Source organism: Doryrhamphus excisus, linkage group LG5, assembly GCF_037039965.1.
Source record: "Doryrhamphus excisus strain RoL-2023G ecotype Guam linkage group LG5, RoL_Dexc_Guam_v1.1, whole genome shotgun sequence".
In the NCBI taxonomy this organism is placed as follows: Eukaryota; Metazoa; Chordata; class Actinopteri; order Syngnathiformes; family Syngnathidae; genus Doryrhamphus; species Doryrhamphus excisus.
In genome coordinates, this window is record NC_136361.1 from 1685500 (window position 1) to 1713328 (window position 27829).

Below are 27829 nucleotides of genomic sequence, written 5' to 3' on the forward strand. Positions count from 1 at the left end.
GTGCGTCATGTCCAGTACGTTGATGACTTGTCCATCTGCCGTTCCAGCTCAGCTCCAAGGACTTTAAGAGACATTCCTCCACTCCTTCCCATCATTCCTTTGCCCACTTTCAGGACTTGGAAGGAAATGGATTTCAACCTGGTGAGTAGTTTTAAATGGATTAAAATATCTATACAAAATATTCATGGTGGGGAGTATATAATAGTTACATAATGTAAACTTAAATTATAGATTACTTTATACATTTTTTAATAGATTTTGCAGGTATTTTATGGCTAGATTTAATTGTAATATGATTAATGTTTAGATTCGATTGTATTATGGATTTTATAGCTACTACTTATTTTATAAATACTATTATGGATTTATAAAATTGTAGAAATGTCATAAATGGATACTAAAGATAATATGAAATGTAATGTAAAATGGGCGCATGTATAAAATATTTCCGTCAAACGTCTACAGTATCATCATGGCTGATTTAGAGAGCCGCCATCTTGTGTTTTCTAACTGTTGATTTCTCCCGGTAAAGCAGATGAACCGGATTCCAAGGCCTGCAACGGGGTTTTATCCACAAGTAGCACCGAGCTCTCCAAGCCCAGCGAGCGAGGCCTCTACCGCTCTCCGCACGTGACGGCCACCACCAGGGTGCATCTCCGCCAGCATCGCCACAGGTTGACCTCCCGACCGGTCAGCATGCCGGCGGAACAAAGCCACACCCGCGGCAGAGCGGACGAGCATCCCATGTGGACCAGCGCCGACGACGACGAGCGGAAAGGAGACCACGGCATCCAGGCCATCCAAGAGGTGGATGAAAGCGACACCAAGCTGCGGGCGGCCACGCATCATCGGAGCACGTTGATCGACACCCAGACGTTGCGGAGAACTTGGGACAAACAGTACAAGCACGAAGTTGCGTCTCGACCTGTTAAAATCGTTTACAGCACGGACGTTAAAGCGGAAGATGGAAGACCCCACGCGCCGTTAAGCTTGTCCCTTGAGGACTCCGGGGGGGCCGTGAGCACGGCCCAGGCCAACGGACCTTCCGACCTCTCAGCACGACCTGGCAGAACATTCAGGGAAGGCAACATTGCCATGTTCAACATCGCGTCAAAGGGGTACCGGGCTTCCAGGACCCTCCAACCCCCGCCCGGAACTTTCTACAAGCCTCCATCTGGGAGTAAAACCAAATCCCTCCACAGTCCTGAAGACAAAACGGCGGAGGGCGAGGACGACGAGGACGAAGTGGAGCTCGAGATCGAGGTGTCTGTAGATGAGCCTCACGAGGAGGGCGCTGAGGCGGAGCAGACGGCCGCCTCGCCATCCCAAAGCCCCGGTCCCGAGGAAGCAGGGCCAAACCAGGGCAGACCTGTTTTCCAAAGACTAAGGTCCAGGTGCCTTCAAGAGGTGGAACACCGAGAAGCTCATTTTGTGTGATCCAGTCTCACACTAACATTAGTGCATTAGAGGCAAGGAAATACGTCTCGTAAGACTGGTGGTCTTGTGTGGAGAAGCGAAGCCCACTTTTTCATACCAGGATGCACTTAAAATGTATATTACCCCCCCCCAGTATATCCTTGGACGATCACTCGCTTATCACACCGGCACCAGGTTGGACTATTTATAGACTTTAAAGCTGTGCAATTGCATTTTATGTGAATAGTTTGTATATGTTGTGTATGTTTATATACCAAAAAGTAAATATATTTGAATAGTACAATAGTGCATGTAGTCACGATACCCAAATACAGGAATCATCAGCTTTATAAAGCATATAAGCATAGCATATAAAGCAATAAAAAATAAACTGCGTTGGTATGGACATACTGCCATGGACCCTGCGCCGATGCAGCCCAACGTACGGCCCGAGACGCCGAGGGCTCCAACACGCCATGACGGTTGGTTTAGTACATTCTTGATAGCCAAAGCTGTTTTTGTATTTGTACAGTTGCTCTCTGAATAAGCTAAACCTGTCATGTGTTTATACCCTGGGGGGCCCATAAGGTGTTTGAATCAATATTTACACATTACCCTCCGGAACCATTTGGGACCCCCGCTTATAAACCAAAGTTAGGAAAATGCACGTCCAAAAAAAAAATGCATCAGAATCGATTATTTACAATGAAAATGGCAAAGTATTTAAAAATATATATTGTAGATGTTTCTTCCCCATTTAAAACATTATTTTTAAATACAAAATACGGCTTAATTCTAATATTGCTGCGTTAGAATTTGACAGTATGAGGGGGACCATTTTGGGACCAAAGGGTAAAAAGTGTAACTTTTGTATTTTGTATGATTCTTTTAAAAAGACAGGTACATCTGAAGAAGCATACTTTTGTAACTTATTAAATATATCTGGCAAGTTTGGCTGGCTCAGTTTAAGTGTTTTTAAGTGTTTTTTTTTTAAGTAATTATCATGGAAAATGTTATTTTTTGGCTATGGTGACCCCCGCCAGAAAAAGCCAGTTTATTGGCTGGCTTTGGCGACTCTGAGCGGGAAACATGGCAACGTTTACTTCCCGGGCCGGGCCCAGGATTAGCAGAGCTGGTGCTTGGGTCACGGCGGCCTGGGAGGTGTCGGCCGTCTCCCTCCACTGAGAAAGGAGATTAAATCAATCTGCTTAACTATTCACAAAGTCTAGAAATGAGCTGTGTTAGCAAACCCGCAGCACGCTCGGTGGACTATGTGCTGGTATGTGCGCTTCATTGGGGATCCATCACCGGGCCGAGTGTTCCTCTGAGGTAGGCCATGTGCTGCGTTCATGTTCACGGGTCAGATTGTGGTTTGCCAAATGGAGGCTGATGTGAGATTGACTGTTTTGGTACATTTGGGGGGGGGGTGCAGGCTCGTCGGCTGCAGCCAGCCCCTATTGGGGGTGAAACGGAGGAGTCATGGGAGCAGGAATACAAGTCAGACTCCTGCTGTGGAAGAACTGGACCGTCCGCAGGAGGCAGAGGGTAAAATGGAATAATAACGTTGTGGGTTTGAATCCCTTCGCTGCTTTATCCTGCAGATGTGAACGTAAACAATTCCTCAGTCCCTTCAATGCTAAGTCATGCAAAGAAAAAATGATCATTTTCATATTTAATTGTTTTAGCCAGGCAGCTAAAATGTCAATTTTTAAGTTCAGGTGTAGTATTGAGCCTTTCACATGAATTATTAGCATTTATGGGTTTCATAAGAAGACATTGCTCTGGGTTCTGAATATTTATAATCTAATAAACATGAATAGATAATATTACATTAGTTTTTTTTTCATATTCCAGTTCAAACTTTGGCAACTAAGTCCAGTTGTACTCTTACAGTAAACCAAATACATATAGTATTTTAGCACTAATGTTTATATGACATAATTTAACCCCCCCCATATACAGATTTAAATGCCTGATATGATCACATTTTGCATTATTATTATGTAAAAGCTATTCCAATAATTATTTAAATATATTGCCTGTCCAGGTGATACCGTATCAGTAAGATATTTTGTATAATTATGAAATTATTATTTAAGAGGACAGCGTACTCAGCAACTATTTGGGGTAGGGCATCCATTGAAGGGACATCTGGAGACCCGAAAGATGCAAACTGGAACAATCTTTAAAAGGACCAAAGAGAGAAAATGGTGTCTCCTTTCGACCCAGGTGCGTTTCTTCATGGAGATCATGTGGCCCATTATTTTGTTCATGGGACTGGTGTGGCTCCGAAGGGTGAACCCACTCTACCGCCAGCACGAATGTAAGTGCAGCGCTCGGTCTCCCGTTAGGATGGACGTATGGCCGTCCTCATACTTGGCGTCTTCCCCAGGCCACTTCCCCAACAAGGCCATGCCTTCTGCAGGCGTGCTGCCGTGGATCCAGGGGATCTTCTGCAACGCCAACAACCCTTGTTTCCAGTACCCCACTCGTGGTGAATCGCCTGGCTTGGTGTCCAACTACAACGACTCAATGTCAGCACGACGTGGACACGTGCTCCCGTATGCGTGCGTACGTACGCGTGCATGAGTGCTATTGTGTTTTTCGCCTTAGATTGGCCCGGTTCTACTCGGACGCCCAGGAGCTTCTTTTTAGTGATCCACAGCTTCTCCCCATGGGACGCCTCTGGAGGGAAGTGAGAGCCATGGGTAACTTCATGGACACACTGCGTACCCGCCCTGAACTGGTCTCAGGTCAGTTCTTTGATCCCTCGTTTTCCATTAAAAGCACGGGTCACCAAAGTGTGGCACATTCTAAAAATATCATTTTTTGTACAAGAATAAAAAAGTCATATTTGAAGAAGAAAGTTGCATAAACGTCATAATATGATGGGGTTAAGCTCGTCATCACACTCTCCCTCACACTTTTCCACCATAACAGGATTACATCACATGGGCTCCAGAAAGATGCGTAATGTAAGCAGCTTACTTTCTCTGGCCGGGTGGCGTTTATTTGGTGGGAAAGCAAGTCTCCCGCCCCCGTCCGCCTCCCCCCACCACGAGGCACAATGAAGCCACAGTGTGCGTCCTGTGGGACACTGTGCCAACAGTGCTGTTGTGTTTTCGTATAAACATGTACACGCTGTACATCTGCGCTTGTATTTTTAGTCCAAATCTTAATCTCGGGGGTGGGAAGGGACAAAGTGTCATTCCAGTTTGGAATGATGACATCAGGAATCATGGGGAAATGGACAACGTACGGGACATAGATGGAAACATGTACACGGTGTATGGATGCACATTCCAGTGGGGCTTGAGTTCCCATGAGCCTGGGAGAGAATATTACATCATACCAGGAAACACACTTCATCGAGATGGGAGTTTCCTTGTTGAAAGTACCGTATAGCGCCAATACTTAGGATAACTCCCACATTGTTTTAATTATAGAATTTTGCCAAATTAGACTTTCAACTCTGACTCTCGCTTAAAGCACGCTGGGATAGGCTCCAGCATACTTCCAAATGGATGGATAAATTATTTTATTTCAATTTTTTTATTGATTGACCAATTATTTTATTTTAATAGTCTGGTTTATTTTATGTTAAATATATATATTTTTTTCTACATTTAAATTGTATATTATTTTCCATATACTGTACATTGGGCCATCAGGTTTGTCTCCGGGTTCACAGTCTTACACGCAAGGACTTGATGTCCTGAAGGAGCAGGTATTGTAGGGCCAAGTGAGATTAAATGGACAACCTGCTCTTACCTTCTGAGCCGCAGCCGTCCCCATGGAGGCAGCTTCTTCCCCAAACAGGTTAATCTCGGTTTGAACTTGAATTGGGAGCGCTGCATCGCTTGTACTACGGGAAGGAGCACACGTGGGAAACGTCACATTGTCCTCCGTCCATGCAGGCCGGGGAGTCCAGGTGGAGTCCATCCTCAAGGACGATGAGACTCTGACGTCGTTCCTTCTGAGAGATGTTCCTCTCACCCAGTCTGTTGTCAATCATCTTGTCAGTGCTGAAATCAGGCCAGAAAAGGTTAACATCCATTTCTCGTATCGACCGCTCTGATAAACGATTTCTAATAAATACACCAAATCCCGAATTTGACATCCTGTCCTCCTTTCTTCCCAGTTTGCCTTTGGCGTTCCGGACACGCATCTAAAGGACATCGCCTGCAGTAGGGACCTTTTAGAACGATTCCTGTTTTTCCCCAACCGCCAAGGGCTCCACGCCGTACGCAACGCCATGTGCGCCCTCACCCCGCAGCGGCTGCAGATCATCGAGGACAAGTTTTACGCCAACGTGGACTTTTTCAAGCTCTTCCGAATGGTCAGTCCCATTTAAAAGTATGCCGACTAATAGCCCCGATTCCCATCCCTTCGCTTGGGTATCGTTCAGTTGATTCACCATTTGTTGAATTTTTTGAGTTTTGCGGATTCTTGGAACATAAATCCTGTGAATGACAAAAAATTCCTCTTCTTGCCACAAAATGTTGACTGGATTGACTTGTGAGACAGCGCCCTCTGCTGGACTCCTAGATGATAACACCACACCACCTTCTATTGATGTTATCGTTTTAAACTCTAACGTACAGTTGAAAGCATAGAAAAGAAGTACAGTAATCCCTCATTTCCGTCTGTTAATCGCCACTACTACAGACTATGATAAGCAGTAGGATTCCTTATGTTATGTATGATGTTCAGTGAGGATAGGAACCCAAGATGTAGGGTAGCACCGTGGCTAGGACTAAGTACAACCAAAAATTGAAAAGGAAAAAGACTCAAAGCCAAGGTGCTGTAAAAAGCTAAGAAGGCTTGAGTCTGACTAAGCAGGATGCTAGCACAACAAAACGCCAGAGCAAAACAGAAACAAAAGGTACTTGCCAGAGAAGATGTAGGAACGCTACTACTGATGGGAGTACATGAGCAGGTAATCCAACAAACGGGAAGCAGCATCAAAACATGAGCATGTGCTGAAAACAACACTGGGCCCTCCATCTGTAGCTGGCTTAGGTTGGCCTAATTGCTAATTGCTAATTGGTAATCTGCCACAGCTGGGAAACACAGTGAACGCCCACACAGCAACACACAGAGCATCACACCTTCTTGTTCAATGGAGTATTTTCATAGTTAAGGCATAGAAAACCTTCTAAGTAGTTTTAGAAACATTATTAGAGCCCTCTAGACATTAAATAACACCCCTATAGTCACTGTCACAATCATATTACCCAATATTTTAAGACATATTTGGGTTTAGGGTTGATGGGGCTATGAAGGGTTAGGGTGAGTGGTTCGCACCTGATGATGGGGCTGCTGGGGCGATGGAGCGTCCACAGCTGTGTGACATGATAAAACAGCCATCTTTGCAAAAGCACTTCCTCCAATTGTTAGTGTCTTGTGCGAGTCTGAAGTCTGGCCTCTGGCTTAGCATCTACTGTCCCAACTATTGTCCTCACACCTTACATAAGCATTATTAATGATTCATAAGCAGACACTCATGTTTGCCAGCGTTTATGAATAGAGAAAGGCCTCATTAAGCTCATTGCTTTTCGCATTCAAGCGATCTGTCAGTGAGGAAAATGATTTTTTTTTAAAAAAGGCATTATCCCAATAACTAATGTCATTATCACACCCGGCATGTTGCTGAGGAGTGAATCATGATTATTAATGTGATTCAAAAATCTTGCTTGTAAACACAAGAAAAGAGACGGCGTGCTGTTGCCATGCCAAAATACTCGAGATAGTTCGCCGGGCGCTACAGAACTTGTGAAACAGCATTAGCCGAGCTGTCGGGCTCGCCCTTGTCATGTCATTAGCTGAGGGACGAGACACTCCTTGTTGTCTCATAATACAACTTCAGAAAAATAAGATTGCAACTTTGGCCTAATATATATATATACTATATTCTATATTATATTCTCATAAAATTACTGCAAATTTTTCTATTTTTCCAGCTTAAAACATTTTTTTTGTTTTTTTTATATTTTAAGAATGTGCAGCGGGCCACAAATGGCCCCCTGGGCACACTTTGGACACCCCTGCCTTCAGTCACATAACTGTCACACATGTGACACTTTTATGAAAGCACACACACACACAGACACACACACACACACACACACACACACACACAGACAAGCGCTGAGATAGAGAGCGATGTCAGAAAGGAAGGATGTATCCTCTGGTCTTTGTCTTGGCCTAATCCTGCTTCCTGTTCTTCAAGCCTATTGTGTGCAAGAGGCAAGACCCTCAAGCATCCATTTCCCAAACTTAAAGGGGCCCTACCCAACATTTGCAACTCTCCATACTCATGAACCAAGTATGTACGGTTCAAATGTGGTACATGATATGGAAGTGCCAATGGTCTGGTACCATTTGCGGCAACTAAGCCTTGTCCGGCGGTACTCAGCCTCCTCCGCAAGTTGCAGGTGGATCACGTCGGGGTCAGCAGTGTTTGGGCTCAAGCAGGACTTGGTTCTTCAACAAGAAGGAACTTCTCTTCCTGGTGCCGACACTTGTGAGGCCAAAACATGTTGCCAAAATTCTAAAAATAAAATAAAGATACAAAAATACAATAAATAAATAGATCCAATATGAATACAAAATATTCTAATACCTACGACATATGCTCTGCTTGTGCACATGTAACCACGGGATGTTCCTTCATGTAGCCTGTTGAGCATGTCTGAAGCAAACAAACCACAGCAGACCAGAAGAGCTCCAAAGGGCGGAGGAAGGATCCTTGGAAATAATAATAAAACAATAATATTATCAATAATATTATTCCATGCAATAATAGACTTTTGTTTGTTGCTTTTTCAAGCTTCCCCGTGTGCTGGACAAACACTCCGAAGGCATCAACATTCACTTTTGGGTCCAGGTGGTGTCCGCCGCTTCAGACAAACTGCAAGAGGTAAAAAAAGAAAAAAAAGGGGGGGGGTGCATTCCCTGCCGTGAGCCATTCAAAAGTTCACCGCCTGCTATTTTTAGTTGAACAGGAAACACTTGCTTCCTCTTGCCTGGGATTGTACGCACATGCGGACAGTGGGGGGTGGGGGCGGGGGGTGGGCTCTATCCTTCAGTGCACACGAGGAAGGCCCCTTTGGCCTCCATAACACAAACATCATCAAAATCCAAATAGCATCCTAAGAGACGAGGTGACGCATGTATCACGGAGGTCAATGGGCGGATAAAGCAGCCTTAAAATGTTGCTTCAGTCTCAGCTGTTTTACCTGTTGGTCATGTAACCCATGTCCCATGTCATGCCACCATCCTAATGAGGAGCAGCCATATGACTTGGTCAGCTGACGGTAGTTTCCCTCCTGATTCGCTGTCTGTGCTGCAAGGAAGCACTAAAGGGCCAGAGGTGCTCCACAGGTACGCCACAGAGTCAAGCGGCTTCTGCTGTGGCTGGTTAACAAGCAGCATGCTCACAACCCTTTTCACAAAATCACACCTAAAGAAAGCAACTTTGCGGTAAGCCTTTTCCATTTCACCGGCCGTGAAATGGTGGGATGAATGCCACGAGTGAACTGTGGCCATCTACGTAATTAGAATGTTTAAATAAATTTTGTAAAGTTGACTGACATGTTTGTTTCTGGCCGGTGCAGGTCAGGTTTTTTTTAGACTGTTTTGGTCCTACACCAAGCAAAGGAAGCCTTCCGAACTGGCAGCGAATGGGTAGGGACTTTTCTTTTGACTCTGTGGCTAATGGACTCAAGGATCAAGGACCATTCCTCTAAAGTGGAGTTCCTAAAGCCACCATTACCGTGACCGAGACTCATCAAACCAGTACCACCAATACCAGCTACTTGACCAAGATTGCTGTGATCCTCCTTTTGTGAAAATTTGCTTTTGTTTGTCAATTTGTTCCCCCGTTTATAATATATGATTTCACTGCAAAGCACCTGTTTCCGTGTCTCATTTACACCAGTTCAGACTCCCAAGAACTATTCTTCTGCGTCATTTAGTCATATAGCCCTAAAATCACCCGGCGCTACAATTGGTGAGCCAGCCAGGAGCAGAAGCCGCTGATTGCCTGCACCTGATGGCCCTTTGGTGCAACCTTGCGAATCAGGAGGGGACCTACCGTTTTTATTCTTTTGTGTCATTTAGTCAGCCCTAAAATCACCCCGTGCTACAGTAACGTTATGTTTCACTCGTGAGTCATCATAAGCTTATGATGACTTATTGCAACATCCATTTTCCCACACTTTTATGAAGTTATGTGAAGGCTTAGACCAGTGGGGCCAGGAGGCCTTTTTTCAGGATGCCGCCCCCAATGGACAAAGACTGGACACCCCTGGTGCACTTTTGTTTTAGGAAATAATGGCAAAGTTTTTCTGTTATTTCAAACTTTGCTAAATAAATTATTTTTCCTCACAATATTAGGATGTTGTCAAATAAGGTTGTTTCCCTTTCTGATTTTTTTATTTCCAATCATTTCAACTGTCTTGTAATTTTTTTCTCAATTATAACTTTTTCCCCAACTGAATTTTACAAATATAATTTTATTTTAATTAATTGAATTTTATAATTATGCTGATAAAATGCCATATTTTTATGACCCTCTCCCATGTTTTGTTGCTTTTTTTTTTAGATTTATTGTTAAATTATGTCCTAGTTTCTGAGTAATCATTGCACTTTCTGCTCAGATGTTGTCTTTAGGGGGCATATTACTGTACTGTATATATGGTATTGATATATGGTATGATATTATTTGCATCTGCCTGGACTAAAAGGAATCTTTTCCTTTCCCACTGTTCGGATTCTGCCAGTTGTTGAGGAGAAGCAGCACCAGGGAGCTCCTCCAGGTCTTGACGCCTCTCTTCCAGAGCGAGCCATCCTTCAGGCAGGTGATGGCGGCTGCATCCAGCCTCGTGTGCGGCTACACAGAGGGGGCCTTCTCCCGAGTGGCCTCCTTTAACTGGTACGAGGACAACAACTACAAAGCTTTCCTGGGCATCAACAGGGGCGGAAGGCCGGGGCGGCACACCTATGACAACAACACCAGTGAGTGTTTCACTTCTTATACCCACTCACGGTATTAATCCATGGATGAGAGTACGATATTTGGCTGTCAGTCAACCTTCCAAGAATCCTTTGCACAACTGACTGATGCCTGATAGCGTCATTGCGTTGGAATGCATGGTTCATATAACCCACGCCTTTGCCCCCCCCAGCTCCTTTCTGCAATGATCTGATGAGCGAACTGGAATCCAACCCCGCTTCCAGGATCGTGTGGAACTCACTCAAGCCCATGCTGATGGGCAAGATCCTCTACGCCCCCGACTCACCTGCTGTGAGAATGATCATAAGAAATGTAAGTTGCCTTTTGCCGACACAAACATGAAACTTTCTACATTCTTGGATTTTTGGGAGTAGAGCAGCCACTCCGCAGGGAACAACAGCCCCCTCAAAAGGGGATCAGCTTTCCTCATGTCATGTCCGAGCCTTTGTATCCAGATGTAGATACGTGCTGGTCAAAGCCCCTCAGGGGGTGTGAGCGGTCATGGATGGCTTGGTTCCAAAGGAGGAGCCCAAGCTGATGGGCTGTGGGTGACGATCACACAGTCGGCTGGCGCCATGGCTTCTCTGCTCTTGGGCAAGCGTCGCGGTTTGCTCCTAAAAACATCCAGTCACACTCGCTGACCTTTCATGCCCCCCTTTGTTTTCCTCTTCCACCTCACATGGGGGTCTTAATCGTCCCAAAAAGCCGGGTTCATCCGTGACTTGAGTGCACGATAATTATTTGTCCGGTATTGGGGATTAATGACATACTATCAATAAATGCTCAATTTTAAGAGGAAGGACATGATGGGGGGGGGGGGATAACAAACCCAAAAACCTAACCCAAAAAGCCACCTGAATGGCCAGCACCAGAGCATTTGAAAAGTATAAAATGTTTGCCAGAGCCCTCCGTGGCTTCAAGCCGACTGCTCGGAGCGTGTGCCTGAATACAGTGCACCTTGCTAGGCCTCGCCTGGTGGCTCCTCCTGCTCTATCTTCTGGTTCTCCTGATAGTATTGATGGAGTAGATGTGTCATGATATTTGAGTAGGACAAATCGGGTACGGCGCTGCCAAACCACAGCGCCCTCATCTGCATTCTGTATTATGTTTGTCATACCTGCATATGTGCTGAACACAGAGTGCCTACGCCTACGCTTTAATGCTTTAATGTGTGAGCACGCCCTAAGATAAAAGCAAACACGCATTCCGTGTTCCACAGAAGGCAGCCGCTACAAGGATGTACTTTGTAGCATCAACAAGTGACCTTAAGGAACCTCTCCAGCCCGTCCCCCTGCTACCTCGGGAATGAGGAAGCACTCACTTGTGGGAATCCAAGATTCACTCGTCAGGGTGAATGCGTGGCACCAACGGCCTCCATTGTCCCCCCCCCCCCCCCCAGCTCCATTGTCCTCATTGTCATCCAAAATCAGACACACAGAAAGGGAAGGCGTTTAATTGGGTGTACTCTGGAGCACGTTCACCCCCCACCGTACGGCTGAATGCTGCAATAGCATGCGGCCTTTACTGTTCACACACACACACACACACACAGTACTGTATTTACGCACGCATTCTGGCTTTTAGCGATAAGCTGGCTGCAAATATTTGACATTTGTCGCACATTCGCTAGCTATCTGAAGTGCGCGGCCTGCAGAAATTCCTTGTGTGAGAACATGCGTGTTGTCTTTGCAAAGCCTGTTTTGGGACTTTCATGTGGGAATGCTATGTCGCCGGAGATTAGGAGGATACCGGGCGGGTTTGGCGGTTTTGTACACAAGCGCGTGGAATAAATTCTGCCATTTTCGGTGCCGTTTGTCAACTTTGACACGCATTCACACCAGCATCTCTCCTGTAGGCCAATTCCACTTTTGAAGAGCTGCAACGCTTGAAGACCATGGGGAGAGCCTGGGAAGAAGTGGCTCCGCAGGTCTGGGCGTTCTTCCAACATGGAGTCCAAGTCAAAATGATACGGGTATGAAATACTCCTGATGAAATCTGTGCTGATCAGGCTTTATGTCAGTGGTAATCAAAGTGTGTCCCGAGGGCCGTTTTCAGCACGCAGCTATTTTTTATTGGCCCGAATATAATACATTAATTAAATAGATTGTCAATGTCAGGACACTTTCAAGAACCCGTCAGTGATGGATTTCATCGACCGGAGTCTAGAGGAGGCGCCGTTTGCCACCCAACACATCCTCAACTTCCTGCACAACGGCGCACCTGAGGACCGGCAAGCCAACATGCCAGATTTTGATTGGCGGGACATCTTCACCCTCACGGACCGGGTCATTGGGATGCTGAATCAATATGCAGAGGTGAGTGAATTGGGCAGAAGTATAATGGCAAAATCGAATCAAATAAAACTAGTGAGGCAGTTTTTGGTGCCCACCCACGCACGCGGACGACGGGTCTAACTAAGCTAGCCACTTGGACTCTTGACATTTGTCTTTACCTGAGCTGTCACATTGTTGAAGTGGTCCATTCATCCCATAATCCAAGTGAACACAGGCGCTGTCACTTGTTGATTTCATTAGCCTGCTTAAAAGCCGTCTGTTGTGCTCCATCTTTGACGCGATACGAGCGTTTGGATAAGCTGTCCTTTTAGCTTGGCAACTTTGCCAATTTGTCCCCCATCCGCAAACTTGGCAAAGCCCAGCGTGGACGACAGCCAGGCGAGCAAGACTCGCTGTCGACTCTCTTCTGTTTACTGTTGATGGAGTGGAGGCCTTTTTTCATTTTTATTTCAAATGTAAAACAAAGCATGAAGAGGGACCTCCGCGGCTAAGTGGGCCAATACCAAAGCCCATAGGGGCTTATCAGGATGAGGGGGTCTATCCCACTGGGGGGTGACACGGGGGGCACGGTTGGGTGGATGGCTGGTGCTCTTTGTTTTTGTCCAAGTTAAAGCTTACAGCACTTGAGTGTGACAGGGAGAGTGGGAACGCCTGAGGTTGATTAGACACAGCTGTCACTTGGCCCACCATCTTTTATGGAGCGACTACAATGAGCGCCGGTTTGAGGGCCGCTTGCTTGGCCGGCTGCACGTTGGTGGTATGCATGCCAATCACGCCACACACTGGACCGCTAGTGTTGACGGGGTGGATCCTTTGGCAAGTTTAATGTTGGGGTTTGAAATGGAATCACTTGTGTGCGTGTGTTTAATGCATGGGAAAAACGTTCTAGAAGGTGTGAATTGACAGCGTGGCCGGGGTTGCCAGCAAATTGCATGGGTGTGTGAGATGGGTTTTGGATGCTCTCTTTGCATGCTATCTCGGAAGAATCGGTTGTTATGGAGATCGAGATGTTTGGATTCTTTGCTGGAAGCGGCCCGTAAAATGTCACTGGGATATAAAATCATGCTAACAATTTCTTTATATGTTCATTTTTCTATTATTTATTAGCATTCTATGTATTATATATATTACTTACATGTATAAATTATTTACAGCATGCAGTCACTATTGTATTTGCTTACCCTCTGGTCCAGTGCCTGATCTTGGATAAATTTGAGGCTCTGCCCAACGAGGACGCAGTCACTTATCGGGCCTTGGACCTGCTGGAGGACGGCAAGTTCTGGGCCGGCCTCGTCTTTGTGAACATGCACCCTTGGAGTGCCAAAGTCCCGCCTCATGTAAAGTTCAAGATCCGTATGGATATCGATGCTGTGGAGCGGACCAATAAAGTCAAAGACAGGTTAGTGTGTGTGTGTGTATCGCAATTATAATACTCAATATTACATACAGTATACATACACCGGTATGTGTGTATTTCTATCAGGTATTGGGACCCAGGCCCAAGGGCGGATCCGATGGATGACCTGCGCTATGTTTGGGGGGGGTTTGCCTACCTCCAGGATATCGTAGAACATGGTATCATTCGGACTCAAACGGGGAAAGAATGGCCGCTGGGTGTTTACCTGCAACAGATGCCATACCCTTGTTATGTGGATGATCTGTACGTAAAGCACACACACATACGCACACACTCCAAAATAAACTTTGTAACGTCATCCCTGCTCTCGTTTGTGCAGCTTCATGCTCACGCTGAACCGCTGTTTCCCCATCTTCATGGTTCTGGCCTGGGTGTACTCTGTCTCCATGATAGTCAAAAGTATCGTTCTGGAAAAGGAGCTCCGTCTCAAGGAGACCCTCAAGGTGATGGGGGTCTCGAATGGTGTCATCTGGTCCACCTGGTTCATTGACAGCTTTGTTGTGATGGGCACCAGCACTGCTCTCCTGACAGGAATCATCATGGTGAGATCTTCATGTTCAGGTTGCCCTTATATGGATGGCAGGTGCCAAACGATAACTTCATCCACGTTCTTCATGAATGACTAACGGTGGCTCACTGGTTGCTACATAGAAATCATTAACAAAACCGTGAATGACATCATGGGAATCACGGCAACAACTATGCAGCAATGATTAACATCTGAACTCTGTAAAAACAAACTTTTCTACGTACACTAATCCCTCGTTTATCCAGGTTAACCGGTTCCAAGCATAGCAAACAAAACCTCTTTACGTCAGCATATTTTTAACGACTAGGCTGTATTCAACTACTACACAGCATCATTTAATCAATGTATTTTTGTAGCACGTTTTATTTCTATGCACCGCGGAGGTGCAGGCAACTACGGCTGTTGTTGACAAGAACTTCCTGTATATACGGCGAGTTATCGCGTGAACATCTGCTCTCGCGAGCGTGGTTTCAGCTCATTCAGAGATGGACAATGCCGTTGAAACATGAATAGGAGTGTAAAGGGGTGTTATTTCATGTAGCTCTAATAATGTTAAAATTGTATTTAGAAAGTCCTGATCCGGTTTTCTATCCCCTAACTATAAAAATATAAAATTTATAAACATTGAATTTTATATCGAGCAATTAACTATGATGGACGACTAGACTAAACTCAATGGGCTTTGGGGACCTCTAGCGGCAGATACTTGTAAAAACATGGTGGTATTATGATGTGTGACATGGTGATTTTGTGTTTTTTTTTATTCTATTCAATTGTGTGTTTTTTTTTTAGTTACACTTTGGACACAATATTTTATCATGTTCCCCCTATTTTTATTTCATTTTTTGAATGTCATTCAAAAGTTTTTTTTGGAATTTAATTGTAATGACAAACTATACAGTGATATAAATAAGATAAATTATATCATTTGTATTGATGATTTCTGTGGCATGTATCGGTTCTTTTGCGTGTCTTGCAGGGAGGAAGGGTTCTGAACTACAGCAACCCCCTCATTCTCTTCCTCTTCCTCCTCACCTTCACCACGGCCACCATCATGCAATGCTTCCTCCTCAGCGTCTTCTTCAACCACGCCAACCTGGCAGCAGCCTGCTGCGGGATCATCTACTTCGCCCTCTACCTGCCGCACCTCTTCTGCTTCGCTTGGCAGGACCGCATCACCAAAGACATGAAGATCCTGGTGGTGGGTGAAGGGTCAAAGGTCTAACGCCTCCAAGTCATGAGTTTGATTTTTCAAGTGTCTCGTCCCTCAGAGTCTGCTGTCTCAAGTCGCGTTCGGTTTTGGGACGGAATACCTGTCACGGTATGAAGAGCAAGGTCAGGGTCTGCAGTGGGACAACATCCAGACCAGTCCTCTGGAAGGGGATGAGTTCTCCTTCCTCACGTCCATCTGCATGATGGGTGTGGACACCGTGCTCTACGCTCTCCTCGCCTGGTACCTGGACAACATTTTCCCTGGTCAGATTCTTAGACCTAAAATGTAATGCTTTATGATATTGCATGTATTAAATATCGCATGCATTGTTGATACTTCTTACAGGTCAGTATGGAATCAGACGACCATTTTACTTCCCTCTCATGCCCTGCTATTGGCTCAATACTGTGGCTCCAGATACAGGTAGGCTGATACTTCCCCAGAATTATTAATATTATTAAAAGAAACAAGATACACACTTTAAGACATTAAAAAAGATGACATACAGTAATACGATGGCTAAAGGAAGAAAAATACAAATACAGGGCATTCAGACATTGTGATATGTAGTATTCTACGCTGGCCACTAGATGTCACTAATGTTGGGTGAGACACAAAAGCGCTCCCTAAAATCACCTATGTAACCTGCACCAAGCTAAAACAAGTCTGAACCTCCGATGTCACTTCCTGTCCAACATTATGTCTGATTTTCTTGTATTATGTCGACTATATTGGGTAATAAGAGTGTAAAGGTGACTATAGGGGTGTTATTTTATGTAGAGAGGGCTCTAATACCTAAGTTCTAAACTACTAACTGCTTTGTTTTTTCCCCGATTCCATTTTTCAGACAAGAAACAGGAGCAGTCCAAAAAAGTCTTTGCTGACTCAGCAAGTGTAGAGCAAGGAGAACCGCAGAAAGAAGAGCAGCAGGAGACGGCGACTATATGTGAACACCAAGCTCGGGGAGATGCTGCAGGGCCAGGGGGCCGGGAGACAGACGGTATCAGTGATGTTCAATGGCTTCATTAAAATGTGCTGGAACATCATCCTTCCTTTTTCAAGTCACAATGCATGATGCCACTTTTGTGTGTTGTTACAATATGCAAATGAGGAACAAAGGCTTCCAATAGGTGTTAATGACCTAGTTGGGAAAAATGGCGAAAAAAACTAAAATCAATACAATAATAATAAAAATAAACAAAAAATGTACAATTTCTATGAAAAATGTTATCTGTGTTATTACTCGTTCAGGCCAGCCGTTCTTCGAGGCGGAGCCGGCCGACTTGGTGAAAGGCGTCTGCATCCAGAACCTGGTCAAAGTGTTCAACGGCAGCCCCAGACCTGCCGTGAACGGGCTCACGCTCAGCTTCTTCGAGAACCACATCACTGCCTTTCTGGGTCACAATGGCGCCGGCAAGACCACCACCATGTACGTGCCTGTCATCGCAGATACTGTGCATCCACACCGGACCTGCTGGAGGTGCTAATACTTCTGTTTGGTTCTCCCAGGTCCATCCTGACCGGTATGTTCCCCCCCACCTCGGGCACCGCGACCGTTTACGGAAAAGACATACGCACGGACATGGACGCCATCCGCTTGTCTCTTGGAATGTGCCCACAGCATAACACCCTCTTTCAGTAGTACGTCACCTGCTGCCTCCCTAACAGACCAGATCATGTTTGACATTGAAATAGAGTGGTGGGATGGCGCTATCCGCAGGGGAAAAACTCTGCTTTGCATGAAAGGGATGTAGTAGGGGTGTAACCATAATGACCTAGCATGCTTTGCAGCGAGTAGATAGGGGTTTAATCTTGCTGGTAGGTATTTATATGATGGGGTTAGGTTACTTAGACTTGATAGTCCAACCTAGACTTAAAAAGACAACCTAGTCCTGGACTAAACATGAATGTTCTGTTTCCAGTATGACAGTAGCGGAGCATATCCTCTTCCACTCGCTACTGAAAGGCCGTGCAAAAGCAGAAGCTGAGGAAGAGGTCGAGAACATGCTACAGGACTTGGGTCTACCCCACAAGAGAGATGAGCTGATCCAGAATCTGTCAGGTTGGACGGAACACTTTGTCTTTAAAAAAAAAAAAAATGCAGTATGAGATTAGCATTCATGTATCCAGGAGGCATGCAGAGGAAGCTATCGGTGGCTCTGGCCTTCGTTGGTGGAGCAAAGGTGGTCATCCTGGATGAGCCCACGTCAGGGGTGGATCCCTACTCCCGACGCTCCATTTGGGATCTGCTGCTCAAATACCGTGCAGGTAACATTTCGGGGAGGGGTCACTATACAGAATGCTTCCTATAAACACAAACATGACTGATACTACTAAGTGGAATGGTGTAAGAATAATTGTAGTTATTATACTCCATAAGTACTAGAGCATGTGTACTTCAAGTGAGAGCTACAGGTTGATTACCAAGTTTGGTAGATGTCCAATGACATGAGTCGGCTGACATAAAGCTCCCCTCCTGATTCGCTATGGCTCCCTCATGGCAAAGAGGAAGTGGTAAAGAGATGTTTGAAGCCACTCACGGAGATGCAAACAAAAAGTTATCTTGCAGAGGCTAATTATGGAGGAAATACACAAATACTGAGGAATTCTACTCCATCCCGTCTTTGTTTCAGGTTGCACGGTCATCATGTCCACCCACCACATGGACGAGGCCGACCTGCTGAGCGACCGAGTGGCTATCATCTCCCAGGGGCGCCTCTACTGCTGCGGATCCCCCATCTTTCTCAAGAACTGCTTTGGCGCCGGCTTCTACCTCACTCTTGTTCGGAGAATGAAATCCAGCGGTGGGGTACGTTTGATTAGAAATGGAGGACAAATGAAAGCGTTGGTGTTGACATGAAACGCCACTCTGTCCTGGCAGGATGCTGACGTGTGTGCGGAAAACTGCTCCTGTAAGTGCTCCAAGTGTTTGAAGTTTAAAGCCGACCGGGAGGAGACGGCGACTCCAGACAGACAAATGGACGGTAAAGTCTGTGTGAGCTGGATTAATGCATTAACTCTTTTTTTAGTTTTAGACCTGTTTAGTCTATTCATTCATTCATTCATTTTCTACCGCTTTTTCCTCACGAGGGTCGCGGGGGTGCTGGAGCCTATCCCAGCTGTCTTTGGGCGAGAGGCGGGGTACACCCTGGACTGGTCGCCAGCCAATCACAGGGCACATATAGACAAACAACCATTCACACTCACATTCATACCTATGGACAAAAAGTCGCCAATTAACCTAGCATGTTTTTTGGAATGTGGGAGGAAACCGGAGTACCCGGAGAAAACCCACGCATGCACAGGGAGAACATGCAAACTCCACACAGAGATGGCCGAGGGTGGAATTGAACCCTGGTCTCCTAGCTGTGAGGTCTGCGCGCTAACCACTAGACCACTGTGCCGCCCCTGTTTAGTCTATTTTGCTTTCAAATGGAATCTAACCTCAGCCTGAAAGGGTTTAGCGAAAACCAAGAACACGTCTAAAAAAACACACACACAATAGAATATAATATCAGTTGTGCACCTCCAGGTAACATTGAACGCATCACAGCCCTGGTACATCACCACGTGCCGCAAGCTCGTCTGATCGAGGCCATCGGCCAGGAGATGACCTACCTGCTTCCCAGCCGCGACTTCCAGCCCAGGGCCTACGCCAGCCTGTTCAGGGAGCTGGAGGAAACCCTGGAGGACATCGGCCTCAGCAGCTTCGGTGTGTCTGACACGTCGCTGGAAGAGGTGACATGCATGCACATTAATCAGTCAGTTCCAATTCCGTGATGTCTCGTCTGTGTTCCTCTCAGACGCTAAGTTCTTCTTGGTGTTCTTGTAGATTTTCTTAAAAGTCACAGCTGATGGCTACGCAAGCAGCAAGAAATGCTTTGAAGGTAAACTAAGGAAATCAAGCTTCTTGCTCTGCGTTTGTGTCCCTTTTAACGCGTGGTCCACGTCTCTCAGACAATAAATCATTACAGCAGACGTCTCGCGCTAGTCTCTGTGGATTCAACAGAGTGGCAATCGCTATGGAGCCTGAAGGTAGCGTTGGTCTTCCTGCTCTGCAGAGATGCTGCTGCTGCTTTAGGGGGGATAAAAATATGCATGTTCTTCGCTGGTGCTGCTTGCTGGCTTTGCTGCCTTTCCTGCTTCCAAACGTGCACACGCCTTCACCTGACCCGTGTGTCCGCAGAGTCAGACGGGGATCCGCACAGCAGCGGCCCGTGTGATGGTCCGGAAGATAACGCCGGGCGGGGATCCTACCAGGTCAGAGGTCTTTGTTTGGCCGTCAAGCAGTTCTTTGCGCTGTTGATCAAGAGGCTGCACCACGCCACCCGCTCCTGCAAGGACTTCCTGGCTCAGGTATCCTTGGCGGCTTGACGGTTCTATTGAGAATCAGTCTCGGGGCGGGGGGGGGGTCATAATTGTGTTGGTTTGCCGCCTCAAGTAAAGCTGGATGTCATATTTCCAGACGGTGACTTCTCTGTTTCTGTTAGATTGTTTTACCCGCCAGTTTTGTTTTCCTGGCGTTGACCTTCACGCTGATCGTTCCGCCGTTTGGGGAGTATCCAAGTGTGACTCTCAGTCCGTGGATGTATGGGAGACAGTACACCTTCTTCAGGTGAGGCCGAGACCGGCTGTGAAGAGTTAGTTAGACCAGGGGTGTCCAGACTTTTTCAAGCGGTCCGCAAACGGCCCATAGTACCATACACCAGTACCACATACCACACACTAGTACACACCAGTACCATATACCACACACTAGTACACACCAGTACCATATACCACACACTAATACACACCAGTACCATATACCACACACTAGTACACACCAGTACCATATACCACACACTAGTACACACCAGTACCATATACCACACACTAGTACACACCAGTACCATATACCACACACTAGTACACACCAGTACCATATACCACACACTGGTACACACCAGTACCATATACCACACATTGGTACACACCAGTACCATATACCACACACTAGTACACACCAGTACCATATACCACACACTGGTACACACCAGTACCATATACCACACACTGGTACACACCAGTACCATATACCACACACTGGTACACACCAATACCATATACCACACACTGGTACACACCAGTACCATATACCACACACTGGTACACACCAGTACCATATACCACACACTAGTACACACCAGTATGTACCACACACCACTAGTACACACCAGTACGTACCACACACTAGTACACACCAGTACGTACCACACACTAGTACACACCAGTACGTACCACACACTAGTACATACCAGTACGTACCACACACCAGTACCACACACCAGTACCACACACCAGTACCACACACTAGTACCACACACCAGTACCACACACTAGTACACATCAGTACGTACCACACACTAGTACACACCAGTACGTACCACACACTAGTACACACCAGTACATACCACACACTAGTACACACCAGTACGTACCACACACTAGTACACACCAGTACGTACCACACACTAGTACACACCAGTACGTACCACACACCAGTACCACACACTAGTACCACACACCAGTACCACACACTAGTACACACCAGTACCACACACTAGTACACACCAGTACCACACACTAGTACCACACACCAGTACCACACACCAGTACCACACACCAGTACCACACACCAGTACACACCATATACCACATACCAGTACACACCATATACCACATACCAGTACACACCAGTACCACACACCAGTACACACCAGTACCACACACCAGTACACACCAGTACCACACACCAGTACACACCAGTACCACATACCAGTACACACCAGTACCACACACCAGTACACACCAGTACCACACACCAGTACACACCAGTACCACACACCAGTACACACCAGTACCACACACCAGTACACACCATATACCACGTACTAGCATACACCATATACCAAGTACTAGCATACACCATATACCACGTACCAGTACACACCATATACCACGTACTACACTGCTGCACTTCATCATACTGTGGAACCCCAGTTAGCGTGTTTTTTGACACCAATGTTGCCTCACTTAGCGTGTTAGTCTGCTGCACGAGTCCAACCAACATGAGACACTTTTATGTCGTAGTAATGAGCGTCCACTGGATGCTCAAACGAGACATTTAGGGGAGGTGCTGCTGGACAAGCCGGGCTTTGGGACTCGCTGCATGGCGGAGGAACCACTGGAGTAAGTCGATGTCCACTTTTACAGCAATCACATGACATTTTGACCTTTCGGGGGTTAAAATTCCTCGGTGGCAAAACACAAGGAGAACATGTGAGGATAAATCCTATTTGAAGTGTTTACCCACACGGGTGGATCTCCTCTCCCTGCCAGAGATTTCCCGTGTAATAACATCACCACCGAGTGGGAGACGCCCCTGGTTAACCTCTCGGTGATGGAGATGCTGGCCGGTCCCGAATGGACCTCCGTCAAACCGTCCCCCGACTGTCAGTGCAGCACCGACAGGAAACTCACCATGCTGCCCACGTGTGGCGAGGGCGCCGGAGGACTTCCGCCTCCGCAGGTACACGCCACAGAGAGGTCAGGACCGGCGTTCCGGCGGAGGGTTTCATATTGCGTGTTTGTTGTTGTTGTTGCGTATCAGAGAATTCAGTCAACGGGAGACGTTGTCATGGATCTGACAGGCAGGAACATCTCAGACTACCTGGTGAAAACCTACCCGGGTCTCATCAGAACCAGGTTTGTACCAATTTGCACCAATCACATGGCTGGAAGTCCACATCTCATGAAAGAATCTGCAATGTCGTTTCAGCTTGAAGAGCAAATATTGGGTGAACGAGCAAAGGTACTGCAATCCAAGTCCAAGTGTGAAGTGCAGACTCATAGGACGTGTGGCTGTGGTTTTTCCAGGTATGGGGGAATATCAGTAGGAGGTCAACTTCCTGTTTTAGATCTTCAGCCAAAGCTTATCCAGGATGCGGCATTTCAACTGGGACAACTGCTGAATGTTACGGGGGTATAATCCTGAATACTAGTACTTTAGTACTGGTCTCTTATTATTATTCTTATTAGTCGTATTTGTGCCACGGCAGGGTGACTACTGCAAAGAAACGCTGAGGGAAGTCGGCACGTTCCTCAGGTACATGGAGACGGAGAACAACGTAAAGGCAAGTGCTGATCGTGTTCCATTGTGGTGAATGCTGATGTTAAAGCATCAGTCCTGCGGTGGTCCAGGTGTGGTACAACAACAAGGGCTGGCACGCCATGGTGTCTTTCCTGAACGTAGCAAACAACGCCATCCTCCGTGCAAACTTGCCCAAAGGCACTAATCTGGATGAGTACGGAATAACCGCCATAAACCATCCTCTCAATCTCACAAAAGAGCAGCTGTCTGAAATCACCGTGTAAGTAGAAGATCCGTCATTCCCGTGATGAAGCTACCCGTGATGGTTAGATGGATGACATGTTTTTTTTTACTGCAGCTTGAACACGTCGGTGGATGCGGTGGTGGCCATCTGCGTCATCTTCGCCATGTCTTTCGTCCCGGCTAGCTTTGTCCTCTATCTCATCCAGGAGAGGGTCACCCAGGCCAAACATTTGCAGTTTGTGAGTGGAGTCAACCCCTGCGTCTACTGGATGGCCAACTTCGTCTGGGACATGGTACCCATCAGCTTTGGGAAGTTACTCATGATGTCACCTGGACCGTAAATAGCAACAGGTTATTTTTGGCATTGCAGGTAAATTACTCCATCAGTGCGCTGATGGTGGTGCAAATCTTCATCTTTTTCGATAAGAAGTGCTACACATCGCCAAGCAACCTTCAGCCACTCGTTGCATTGCTTATGCTTTATGGGTAAAGTATGGAATGATTGACATCATAATAAATACACGACATAGCCAGTAGAACCCAAGCTACCCAACCCAAAGTCCGGTAACAGGAATTAGTCCTGCTGTCTCTGCCAGCTGGTCCGTCACGCCCATGATGTACCCCGTGTCCTACGTATTCAACGTGCCCAGCACGGCTTACGTGTCTCTGTCGTGCATCAACCTCTTCATCGGCATCAACAGCAGCGCCGTCACCTTCATCCTAGACCTTTTTGAAGGCACCACAGTGAGAATGAAGCCGCCCGGTTCTATTAAGTTCCATGTTGCATACCTTCTAGCACTTTGACTCTATTTTGGTTTAATTTAATCAAGGCTCTGTACAAAATCAACCAGCTGCTGAAGACGGTGCTGCTCATCTTCCCCCACTACTGCCTGGGCAGGGGCCTCATCGACATGGCCATCAACCAGGCTGTGACCGATGTCTTCACTCGCTTTGGTAATAGCCTTCTGGAAATATACGTGCTTTTTATTGAGATTATTTTTAGATTAGATTTATTTCTGGTTCGTGTCCCTGACTTCCAGGTGAGGATCACAGTCCAGACCCTTACGACTGGGACTTCATCGGAAAGAACCTGTTCTGCATGGCGGTCGAAGGATTCGTATATTTCATCCTCAATATTTTATGCCAGTATCGCTTCTTCCTGGATCACTGGTGAGCTCACTCATTTTTTTTTTTCACAAAGCATAAAGAGTGATGATGTTCTGCCGTCTACATTTACGTCGTCAGGATACCAGACCGCCCAAACCCGTCTATCCTGGATGAGGATTTGGACGTAGCAGAGGAAAGACAGCGGGTTTACAAAAGTATAAAAACAAACGATATTTTACACGTACGAGATCTATGTAAGGTGAGATGCTTTCACCGGTAATGCAGGATAGATTTAATTGTGTACTTTATTTTGAAATCCATAATTGTCGTGTTTGTCAGATATACACAGGAACCATCACTCCTGCCGTGGATCAGATCTGCATCGGAGTTTCGCCGGGAGAGGTTGGCAAAGTCGGACATGAAGTACAAATGATGTTATTGATGCCGTATATCGTTTGTATTTTTGCAGTGTTTTGGTCTGCTGGGGGTCAACGGCGCCGGGAAGACCACCACGTTTAAGATGTTAACTGGAGACATTGATGTCACCTCGGGGGACGCCTCCGTGACCGGGCACAGGTCTGTCGTATCCTTTGGCCTTTACTCGCAACGAATGTATGCTAACATGTGTTTTGTAATTCAGCATTTTGACCAACATCCTGGACGTCCACCAAAACATGGGCTACTGCCCCCAGTTTGACGCCATCGATGAACTTCTGACAGGAAGAGAACACCTCCACCTCTACGCTCGCCTGCGGGGGGTCCCTGAGGCTGAGATCAGCAGGGTGAGAAGGAGCGAAACGACGGTGTCTTCCAGACTATAATAGTTTGTTTCCTGCTGCTTGCTACTTAGCCTGCTGAGATTAAACCACAGTCTTTGGTTGGTGTCATTAATTACTTCCACAATTTAACAAAATTAACAAAACAGCAATCATTTATTAATTAGTTTTTTGGAAAGACTGATCAAGTGAAGCTGCAAAATTTGAGGCCCGAAGTGGTGCGGAACGACTGTGTATGCCGCTCCTGCCGTTCGGTGATGTGGAATGAGATCGGGAACTCGTCGTGTACGAGTCCACTTCGAGCTACGAATAACGTGACGCACGTGTGCCACGCTTGAAACGTGTGTGTGCACACTGCCAGGCTGACGGATGAGTGTCGGCATGTCGTCTGCTCTCCGGGATGCCGTGGGCACAGAGGAAGGAGTCGGCTGTATCAGCGGATGCAGCTGGGGGGGCCTAGCGGAGGCGGGCAAACCTGCGTTTCATTCAGGTTTTCAGTTAACGTGATCGGTATCGGCAGAATAAAACCTGATGGGAACCATCCATCCATTTTCCTCCACTTATCCGGGTCCGGGTCGCGGGGGCAGCAGTCTTCCCGGTCCCCGGCCACCTCCTCCAGCTCCACCGGGAGGACACCAAGACATTCCCAGGACAGCTGTGAGACATAATCCCTCCAGCGTGTCCTTGGTCTGCCCCGGGGCCTTTTCCCGGCTGGGCATGCCCGGAACACCTCACCCGGGAGGCATCCAGACTAGATGCCCAAGCCACCTCATCTGACTCCTCTCGATGTGAAGGAGAGCTCTACTCTGAGCCCCGCCCGGATGGGAACATCTCCCCAAAATACTCCAAGGTGCACCCAAATGTGTGACCTTGATGGACCTTGTGTTTCTCTACAGATTGCAGAGTGGGCCATCCAAAAGCTGGGTCTCTCCGAGTATGCGGGTCAAAGTGCGGGCACCTACAGCGGAGGGAACCGCAGGAAGCTCTCAACAGCGATCGCCATGATCGGCTGTCCTGCTTTGGTGCTGCTGGTGAGCCACAAAGACGCGCTGAAGGTCACGCCAAGGTCCGCAAGTAAAGACGTTTTTTTCTGTGAAACGATTAGGATGAGCCCACCACAGGCATGGACCCGCTGTCCAGGCGCTTCCTGTGGAGCTCCATCGTGAGCGTGATTCAGGGCAGAAGAGCTGTGGTTCTCACCTCGCACAGGTAAATAAGGTCCAAGGGCTCATCTCTAAATATCCGTGGTGCCCACCGAATGATTGTCGCTTCACAGCATGGAGGAATGCGAGGCGCTGTGCACGCGCTTGGCCATCATGGTGAACGGGTCCTTCAAGTGTCTTGGGACCATTCAGCAACTCAAATACAAGTTGGTGGCTTCAAAATGGGAAATAGCTATGGCCCCTGCACGGCTCCAGTGTTGCATAATTCCAATTGCACATGACTTACAGACACGGTATTGGAAGATATTCCAGTACGCATTTATTCTTCCAATATGAACCCAGGTTTGGTGATGGCTACGTGGTCACCATGAAGATCAGGGCCTCCAAGGCGGGCTGCGCCCCCGATCTGAACCCGGCCGAGGCCTTCATGGAGAGCACGTTCCCCGGCTGCATCCAGAGAGAAAAACACCACAACACCCTGCAGTACAAAATCGCCTCCTCGTCCCTGGCCAGGATCTTCCAGATGGTCCTGGCCAACAAAGACAAGCTCAACATCGAGGACTACTCGGTGTCTCAGAGCACTCTGGATCAGGTAAAGAAGGTCTGACGAGGAAAATAAATCGGCTTTTCTCACAGAGCTTGCTTGTGTGTGCCATCTTGAAGGTGTTTGTGAATTTTGCCAAACAACAATCAAGAGAAGACGACGCCATTGTTTTGCATCCGAAAGCGGCAGGGGCACGGCAAGGCGGTCACGGAACCCCCGCCGAGGGAGCAAGGAAGTAAACATTTCTTTCAGCACGCTGAGCTAGATGAGAAGATGCAGTTTGAACCCTTGAAGCGCACCTTAAACCTTGCCATGCGGCGATAGCGTGCACGTGGAGCCTGAACGACTGCGCCGGCCTGCAGTGATTGTTTTTCGACGTGCCTGCACTTAGCTGCCACTTGGGCTCACTAGGGGGGCGGGACAAGGACCACGACTGATGTCAGTGGGTGGGAGCTTTTACTTCACATGCCAAGCAGTTTTATGCCTTTTTTTAGTTCCAGAAACTTTATTTATGCAGCGTTCATTGCAGCTTTTTTTACTCTGAGGTTGGCAGCCTGCAACAGCTAATTGTTTTTGTCCTGATTCGGACTTTGGTAACATGAAGCATGATTGTGATGTTGCGGTAACACAAATAAAAGATATTTCCTACTGGACTATATGGTACATTCAGCCTTATGATTTGAAATACACGAATGGGGCTCCACCTAATGGAAAGAAAGCCATGAAATGACCTCCTAATGACCTCCTTTCACTCAGAATAAAAAAGATTCAAAGTGGCTTCCTATTGTGCAGTCGGGTATATGAAGCCTTTGGCGCCCTCCTGTGGTCAGTAATGGTAAATCAGCCCGGCAATGACACTAGCAATGTTTGCAAGGGAAGACTAAAATGCATCTAGCTAACGAATACAACTTCCAACTATCAGAAAATGAACAACAAATATAAATACGCACACCAGAAAAGCGTATATATATGAAGA

At 46.8% G+C, this 27829-nt stretch overlaps 2 protein-coding genes and 1 long non-coding RNA gene across 7 annotated transcripts in view; 2 read left to right on the top strand and 1 right to left on the bottom strand.

The window, feature by feature from the left end:
- The window catches only part of arhgap29a (Rho GTPase activating protein 29a), a 26099-nt gene extending 23737 nt beyond the window's left edge, over positions 1-2362 (top strand). For 2 of the 3 annotated variants that reach the window (XM_058060469.2, XM_078790562.1), the window contains 2 exons: positions 48-141; positions 533-2362. In XM_058060469.2, the coding sequence (XP_057916452.2) occupies positions 48-141; positions 533-1437 (999 nt within the window). In that variant the 3' untranslated portion in view covers positions 1438-2362. The remainder of the gene's footprint in view (positions 1-47; positions 142-532) is intronic. The other variant, XM_078790561.1, reaches the window with a different exon arrangement.
- Positions 1-15141, bottom strand: part of LOC131108985 (uncharacterized) — a 22109-nt gene extending 6968 nt beyond the window's left edge. The window contains exons 1-6 of one of the 2 annotated variants that reach the window (XR_013627367.1): positions 14900-15141; positions 14283-14789; positions 13911-14097; positions 8046-8166; positions 7798-7969; positions 5188-5441 (exon numbers count right to left, since the gene is read on the bottom strand). This is a non-coding gene — a long non-coding RNA (uncharacterized LOC131108985). The remainder of the gene's footprint in view (positions 1-5187; positions 5442-7797; positions 7970-8045; positions 8167-13910; positions 14098-14282; positions 14790-14899) is intronic. The other variant, XR_013627368.1, reaches the window with a different exon arrangement.
- On the top strand, positions 2617-27506 carry abca4a (ATP-binding cassette, sub-family A (ABC1), member 4a). Of its 2 annotated transcripts, XM_058060464.2 has the most exons (51): positions 2617-2745; positions 2849-2961; positions 3646-3739; positions 3809-3950; positions 4030-4169; positions 5334-5461; positions 5558-5755; positions 8249-8338; positions 10203-10437; positions 10608-10747; positions 12291-12407; positions 12553-12750; positions 13923-14128; positions 14213-14389; positions 14466-14688; positions 15655-15876; positions 15947-16151; positions 16234-16311; positions 16736-16888; positions 17140-17317; positions 17398-17529; positions 17811-17950; positions 18019-18156; positions 18522-18697; positions 18770-18872; positions 19421-19626; positions 19721-19775; positions 19846-19923; positions 20075-20244; positions 20379-20503; positions 22021-22119; positions 22270-22459; positions 22541-22635; positions 22709-22741; positions 22807-22912; positions 22989-23063; positions 23131-23300; positions 23379-23556; positions 23634-23749; positions 23860-24007; positions 24094-24217; positions 24304-24433; positions 24509-24629; positions 24710-24772; positions 24840-24946; positions 25011-25152; positions 26043-26177; positions 26252-26355; positions 26423-26515; positions 26652-26901; positions 26973-27506. In XM_058060464.2, exons 2-51 carry the CDS (start codon positions 2896-2898, stop codon positions 27090-27092), a joined length of 6912 nt encoding a protein of 2303 aa, XP_057916447.2. In that variant the 5' UTR covers positions 2617-2745; positions 2849-2895; the 3' UTR covers positions 27093-27506. The 2 variants fall into 2 exon arrangements, with proteins under 2 accessions (XP_057916447.2, XP_078646686.1); XM_078790560.1 differs by lacking the exon at positions 19846-19923.
- Positions 27507-27829: the final 323 nt, after the last annotated feature.

Excerpts from the sequence above, each read along its gene's own strand:
- abca4a (XM_058060464.2), top strand. The coding sequence starts at position 2,896 with ATGGGAGCAGGAATACAAGTCAGACTCCTGCTGTGGAAGAACTGGACC. Across the intron at positions 20,504-22,020 it reads AGACAGTACACCTTCTTCAG|TAATGAGCGTCCACTGGATG; the intron begins GTGAGGCCGAGA and ends TTTATGTCGTAG. Across the intron at positions 22,913-22,988 it reads AACTGCTGAATGTTACGGGG|GGTGACTACTGCAAAGAAAC; the intron begins GTATAATCCTGA and ends GTGCCACGGCAG.